Source organism: Arachis stenosperma, chromosome 4 (genome assembly GCF_014773155.1).
Source record: "Arachis stenosperma cultivar V10309 chromosome 4, arast.V10309.gnm1.PFL2, whole genome shotgun sequence".
In the NCBI taxonomy this organism is placed as follows: Eukaryota; Viridiplantae; Streptophyta; class Magnoliopsida; order Fabales; family Fabaceae; genus Arachis; species Arachis stenosperma.
Genome location: NC_080380.1, coordinates 122,506,230 through 122,514,058, shown reverse-complemented (window position 1 = coordinate 122,514,058; position 7,829 = coordinate 122,506,230). Strand labels below are relative to the sequence as shown.

Genomic DNA, 7,829 nt, shown 5'->3' with positions numbered 1-7,829 from the left:
AGCCGACAATCTCCGTGGGATCGACCCTTACTCACGTAAGGTATTACTTGGATGACCCAGTGCACTTGTTGGTCAGCTGCACGGAGTTGTGAGAGAAGTGTGAACTCACGATTTTGTGTACCAGAATGCTATCCACACAACGACGTCAATGGGACCAGAATCGTCATTCTCTGATGAGGGTACTTTTGTTGAAGTGAGTTTCATGGACATTCTTTTTGTTGTGATGGAGGGGGGATTGGTTGGGTGTTTATGGTTGAGAGGAATTAAATTAATTATATTGTTGTTGGATTATGACGATGATTATTGCATAGGACATGTTTTTCGATGCAGGTATTGAAGGGGATGTAGCTGGCACCGAGGCAAAAGGGCAGTCAAAATGGTTGTTGATTCGTCTCACGATTATGGACATATAACGGTGGAAAAGGTAAGGAATATGGAATTCGGTACCTTGGGAGAAGCAAGGGAGTTCTATGCTGGTTATAGTAGAGTAAAAGGTTTTGCTATTCGAAAGAGTAAAAGGGTAAAAAATGTCAAAAGAGAGGTGGTCAGATATAATTTTGTGTGCAATAGAGAGGGGTTCAAGCAGAGGAAGTGGTTGGCGAAGTTTGATATAAAGTGGGAGTACAAGCCTGTTACTAAGTGTGGATGTCTAGCAAAGCTAAGGATCAAGCGGAATGCTGCTAATGGAAAGTGGTGCATTGGAAGATTTCTTGATGATCACAATCACACTTTACTCCCGAGATATTTGTAGGATATTTGCCAGTTCATCGGGGTATGTCTAATGTTGAAACTGCGTAGACGAACATGCTGAGGTAAATCAAAATAAGTATCCCTAAAATATACAAATCATTTGCAATGTAGGTTGGGGGATTCAATATAGTTAGAAGCAAGATATGCACAATGAGGTTCGAAAGCAACGTGCGTTGCAGAACAGGGATGTCAACGTTGCGCTTAGGTTCCTCCAGCGAGCTGCTAGGGATGATGAAAGGCTATTTTGGAGATATCAGGTTGGGAAAGGGGACCAAATATGTGACCTAATATGGAGCGATGGACGCAACTAGGAAGATTATGAAGTATTTGGGGACATGTTGGCCTTTGACGCGACATATGGGAGAAACAAGTTCAACATCTCCATGATTGTTTTGTCGAGGGTTAATCATCACAATCAAACATGTGTCTTTGGAACGGCAATGGTGTCTTGTGAGTCCCAAGATTCCTATAAATGGGTTTTGAACAACTTCCTTGATTGCATGGGGGGCAAGGCCCTGAAGGCAATTATCACTGACGGAGATCCTGCAATGTGATTGTTTATTATGCAAGTATTTCTAGAAGTCCAGCATAGACTCTGAGCCTGGAATCTTCTAAGAATTACCACGGCCAATGTATCATAGCCGTCGTTCACACATTTGTTCAAACAATGCATGCTCACTGATGTAGAGGTTGATGATATTGAGATGTAGTGGGAGGCAATGATTAACGAATGCGGTGTTAAGGAAGTTGAGTGGGTAAGGGACTTATATATAAAGAAGTTGTCTTGGGCCACTGCCTATATCAGGGGCAGATTCTTTGCTGGCATAAGGACAACATCTTGATGCAAGTCACTTCATGCTAAGTTAGGGAACTTCGTGGAGAGCAGATATAGGATATTGGATTTGTTGAGAAATTTTCAGAGATGTGTAGATTTCTTGAGAGATAGGGAGGAAGAACTTGATTTCAGGCCCTTTTATGGAACACGCGTGCTTCAAACTCTGTTTCCAAAGATCGAAAGTCAGTGGTGACGCACTATAAATGTGATATGTTCTATAAGTTCTGCAAGTGCCTAAAAAAGACAATTCGATATTACATTGTGGACCACGAAGAAGGTGACCATGGCTGTTTTTATGTTATACAAAAGTACGGTTGGCCTGAGGAGATCTGGCAGGTTGTGCACGTTGCAAATGAGGCATCATTTAGGTGTAGTTGCTGCAGGATAGAGTCATTTGGTCTTCCATGTGTTCATATGGTTGTGGTTTTGGTTGGGTTGGACATGGGGCATTGCCACACAGCTTACTTCTAGGGAGGTGGTGCAAGGGTGCAAAAAGTCATATGCCTAGAAACAGAGTAGTGAGCGATACAGGATATGCTACTTCTCAGTATCGTAGAAGAGTTGGTGTTTTCGTCGATCAATGCAAGCGTCTTGCCAAGGTGGCCTATCTCAGGGAGGAGGCCTTCCAGGCTTTCCTCAAGAAGATGTTAACTGACACTGCATTGTTAGAGGTGAGGATGGGTTGCGGATGGGGTCAGGCTCAAATTCTTTCCCACAAGCTATAGCTTATGGGTGTGTAAACGATCCTGCAGTCGTTCAAACTAAAATAACTGGGTGGGCTAACGACAGTTTGGATTCAAAAGGTCCAACACAGAGAAAGTGCAATAGATACAAGACGTTGGGTCATCGGCGAACACGTTGTCCTAATCGCTGTATTTGTGGCTCTTTCTGCTGTGAAAATGGTCAAATTTGACGTCACTACTGCGAAATAAGGATGAAAAGGGTTTGTTGCGTTTAATTACCGAGTATCGACTAATCAAGGTAAGGGTTGTTTGATGTGGTACAGCTTGGACTGCTTTAAAAATTTAGTAAATGCATGCATCTGAGTTGATTGACGTTTTGTGGCTTGATTATTTTTTATTGAGAATTTGATTAACTTAATTTTGAATATTGAAGCTTGTTTTTGAATGATTGAGTTGAAGTTGATTAAATATTAAAAAGAGAATAATAACTCTAATAATAAAATTAATTAGTAATAATGCTCGAAGCTTTTTGGTGGGTGGATTAAGTCTTGAACAATGTGTTTGTTGATTTAATGCCTAAATTTTAATAACTTAAAGACAATTAAAGATAACAAGTCAAGAACATTTATGTTGAGAATTGTTGGGTATTAGAAGCGTTTGAGAGATGTTTGGTCTGGATGGGACTCTTGAAGAGTGACAAAGTCCGAGTTTTAGGATAGGTTTTGCCGAAATTTTCATAAGAGTTTAGGCAAAAATTGAATAATAAAAATAATAGAAATTGGTGTTATTTTTAATAAGAGTAAAGTATCATTTTTGTCCCCAACGTTTGGGGTAAGTCCCAAAGTTGTCCCTAACGTTTCAATCGTCCTATTTAAGTTCCTAACGTTCCAAAATTGACTCAATGTTGTCCTGTCGTTAGGGATCCGTTAACAAAATTAACGGCGAGACAAAATTAAGACGATTTTCAAACGTTAGGGACTTAAATAGGACGAAAACGTTGGGGACAAAAACGATACATAAAAATAAATTTTTATTTTATTTTATTTTTCAATAATATCAATTTTTTACTGTACATAGTATTCAATTATTTTTTAATTACATTAAGTAAATTACACTTAATTATATTACTTTTATTTTAAATAAATTTATTTTTTTATAATTTTAAGGAACTTTGATACATTAGAGAGACAAAAAGTATAATTTATATTTTATTGTATATATATATATATATATATATATATATATATATATTATTTTTTCTTTTCTGCAAGTTTATATACTAGTCATTCTACAAATATTTCATAATAACTAAAAATTTTTAAGAGTGGAATTATAAAAAAATTAATTTATTTATAATGAAAGTAATATGATTAAGTGTAATTTACTTAAATGTGATTAAAAAATAATTGAATACTATGTATAGTAAAAAATTGATATTATTGAAGGATAAAATTAAAATTTATTTCTATGTATAGTTTTTATCCCCAATGTTTTCGTCCTATTTAAGTCCCTAACGTTTCAAAATCATCTCAATTTGGTCCCGCCATCCTGTTAATGGATCCCTAACGGCAGGACAACATTGAGTCAATTTTGAAACGTTAGGGACTTAAATATGACGATTGAAACGTTAGGGACAACTTTGAGACTTACCCCAAACGTTGAGGACAAAAACGATACTTTTCTCTTTTTAATAAAAACTAGAGACTTTGTTTTGAGGTTTTATTGGGTTAATTATGATTAAAAAATTATGTTTTGAGAAGTTTTAGTGAATTTAAAGTTTATAAATTTGATCGGTGAAAATGGAATGAATTTTGAGTCTTTTCGAAAATATATTAAACTTAAAAGTGAAGCTGAATTTTGTTTTGGAAAACTTGGTTAAATCAAAAATGCGTTTATTTGATTAATTAGTTAAAGATTTAAAAGGTAAATTATTTTATCAACCAACGGGTTCAGGTTTAAGAAGCGTGAATATGAGATAGTGTTAATGGAGCTAAATGATAAAGTTGAAGAAAAAAAGAGATAATTGAGAAATATGTAAGTAAGTTGTGATTTTTGAGAGTCATGAGATAAATGTTAAGGACTTTTAGGTCTAGTCTAATTAGAGCTTGAGAATCTTAAAAGTTTGGTTTGTTAGCCCCTAAAGTAACAAATTAAAGAATGATATAACGAGATTGAATGAGAAAAAGCTTGAGGTTGATTATCGATGATGTGTTTGAGTTAGCTTGAGGTTGATTATAAATGATTATGTGTATAAGTTAGTTTATTTAGTTTACAACCTTGACCTTGAGAATAGGGTATTGTATTAGACGCCTCATATCCGCAAGTCATAAGTAACGGCCTAAGTCAAATCCAGTGAATATTAAAGTGTGCGGAGTAGGAAGTGGAGTTGAGTTGATGATTATGAGACTGATAATGAGAGGCAAGACTTGATTAGAGGCTTAGAATGGAAAATGAGACTAATATGAGCAATATAATGGAAATTTTGATTAAGTCGAGTAATATGTAAGAGATTATGATTGAGGATGAATGAATGTTGTTGATGATGAGATTGATATGATAATTATGATGAAAAATGAGATTATGATTGGTATTGTGGGGATAGTGGTTCGCCCCTCCTACTATGAAGACGATGGCTTGGTCCCACTCACAGATTGATGCTGGTAGTTGATTTAATAACAGAGGAGGTTATGATTGGTTAAAATTACACTACAACATTTTGGGTCTATGGCCACGATTTTTTTAGTCACGGTAAAAAACTGTGACTATAGACCCTCTATGGTACCGGTTTTTTAGGGTGACAAAAAAAAAGCTATGGTCACGGGTTTTTTGGAAAAGGTGACCATAGAGTACATATGGTCACGGTTTTTTAAAAAAGGGTGGCCTAAAAGGGTTTATGATCACGGTTTTGAGAGGTGACTGGTGGACGAAATTGTGATCATCAATGTTGTATTCTTTGTTGTTGTATGGAATAATTATAATGGCTCTTTGCTATGTGTGGACACAACTCCGTTCAACTAACCAGCAAGTGTACTGGGTCGTCTAAGTAATAAACCTTACGTGAGTAAGGGTCGGTCCCACAGAGATTGTTGGTATAAAGCAAGCTATGGTCATCTTGTAAATCTCAGTCAGGCAGATAATAATTGATTATGGAATTTCAAAAATTAATAATAAATAATAAACATAAAATAAAGATAAAGTTACTCATATATTTCTATGGTGGGAATTTCAGATAGGTGTATGGAGATGCTGTGCTCCTCCTGAATCTCTGCTTTCCTACTGCTTCATCTAATCCTTCTTACTCCTTTCCATGGCAAGCTGTATGTAGGGCATCACCGTTGTCAATGGCTACATCCCATCCTCTCAGTGAAAATGGTCCAAATGCTCTGTCACAGCACGGCTAATCATCTGTCGGTTCTCAATCAGGTTGGAATAGAATCCCTTGATTCTTTTGCGTCTGTCACTAACGCCTAGCCTTCAGGAGTTTGAAGCTCGTCATAGTCATTCAAACCCGGAATCCTACTCGGAATACCACAGACAAGGTTAGACTTTCTGGATTCCCATGAATGCCGCCATCAATTCTAGCTTATACCACGAAGATTCTGTTTAAGGAATCCAAGAGATATGCGCCCGGCCTAAGGTAGAACGGAAGTGGTTGTCAATCACGCGCGTTCATAGGTGAGAATGATGATGAGTGTCACGGATCATCACATTCATCAAGTTGAAGTGCAACGAATATCTTAGAATAAGAATAAAGAGAATTGAATAGAAAGTAATAGTAATTGCATTAAAACTTGAGGTACAGCAGAGCTCCACACCCTTAATCTATGGTGTGTAGAAACTTGATGAGCGGATATTTTATACGCTTTTTGGGGGTAATTTCATGTAGATTTTAGCATATTTTAATTAGTTTTTAGTTAAATATTATTAGTTTTTAGGCAAAAATCATATTTCTGGACTTTACTATGAGTGTGTGTATTTTTCTGTGATTTCAGGTATTTTCTGGCTGAAATTGAGGAAGCTGAGCAAAAATCTGACTTAGGCTGAAAAAGGACTGCTGATGCTGTTGGATCCTGACCTCCCTGCACTCGAAATGGATTTTCTGGAGCTACAAGAGTCCAATTGACGCGCTCTCAACGGCGTTGGAAAGTAGACATCCAGGGCTTTCCAGCAATATATAATAGTCCATACTTTGCGCGAAGATAGACGACGTAACTTGGCGTTGAACGCCAAGTTCATGCTGCTGTCTGGAGTTAAACGCCAGAAAAACGTCATGATCCGGAGTTGAACGCCCAAAACACGTCATAACCTGGAGTTTAACGCCAAGAAAGGCCTCTACTCGTGGATAGCTTTAATCTCAGCCCCAGCACACACCAAGTGGGCCCCAGAAGTGAATTTCTGCACCAATTATCTTAGTTCACTCATTTTCTGTAAACCTAGGTTACTAGTTTACTATTTAAACAACTTTTACAGACATTTCTTGTACCTCATGACATTTTCAGATATGAATTACATACTTTTTGACGGCATGAGTCTCTAAACTCCATTGTTGGGGGTGAGGAGCTCTGCAGCGTCTCGATGATTTAATACAATTCCTTTGTTTTCCATTCAAACACGCTTGTTCTTATCTAAGATGTTCGTTCGCACTTAATTATGAAGGAGGTGATGATCCGTGACACTCATCACCTTCCTCAATCCATGAACGTGTGCCTGACAACCACCTCCGTTCTACATCAGAATGAATGAATATCTCTTAGATTCCTTAATCAGAATCTTCGTGGTATAAGCCGGATTGATGGCAGCATTCATGAGAGTCCGGAAAGTCTAAACCTTGTCTGTGGTATTTCGAGTAGGATTCTGGGATTGAATGACTGTGACGAGCTTCAAACTCCTGAAGGCTGGGCGTTAGTGACAGACGCAAAAGAATCAATGGATTCTATTTCAACCTGATTGAGAACCGACAGATGATTAGCCGTGCTGTGACAGAGCATAGGAACGTTTTCACTGAGAGGATGGGAAGTAGCCATTGACAACGGTGACACCCTACATAGAGCTTGCCATGGAAGGAGCCTTGCGTGTATTGAAGGATTTCAAAGAAAAGTTGAAGTCAAAGGACAAAGCATCTCCAAAACTCCAACATATTCCCCATTACTGCACAACAAGTAACGCTGTTATTCCCTTTTATTTTTATAATCAAATCTTGTAATTTCACTTTTAATCCTATTGGCCTCCTGACTAAGATTAATAAAATAAACATTGATTGCTTCAAGCCAATAATCTCCGTGGGATCGACCCTTACTCACGTAAGGTATTACTTGGACGACCCAGTGCACTTGCTGGTTAGTTGTGCGAATCACAAATTCGTGCACCAAGTTTTTGGCGCCGTTGCCGGGGATTATTGAGTTTGGATAATTGAAGGCTTATTTTATTTCTTAGATTAGGAATAATTTATTTTTATTTTTATTTTTATTGTTATAGAGTCATTAAATCTTGATAGGATAGTTTCTTTTCAAAAATTTCTTTTCAAAATTTATTATTTTTCTTTTAATTTAATTGCTAATTTT

The 7,829-nt window shown here is 37.1% G+C and overlaps 1 protein-coding gene across 1 annotated transcript; it reads left to right on the top strand.

The window, feature by feature from the left end:
• Positions 1–376: 376 nt before the first annotated feature.
• Positions 377–751, top strand: LOC130975417 (putative protein FAR1-RELATED SEQUENCE 10). Its single transcript, XM_057900217.1, has one exon. The coding sequence runs from the start codon at positions 377–379 to the stop codon at positions 749–751; it is 375 nt and encodes a 124-aa protein (XP_057756200.1).
• The last annotated feature ends 7,078 nt before the right edge of the window (positions 752–7,829 follow it).

Excerpts from the sequence above, each read along its gene's own strand:
- LOC130975417 (XM_057900217.1), top strand. The coding sequence starts at position 377 with ATGGTTGTTGATTCGTCTCACGATTATGGACATATAACGGTGGAAAAG.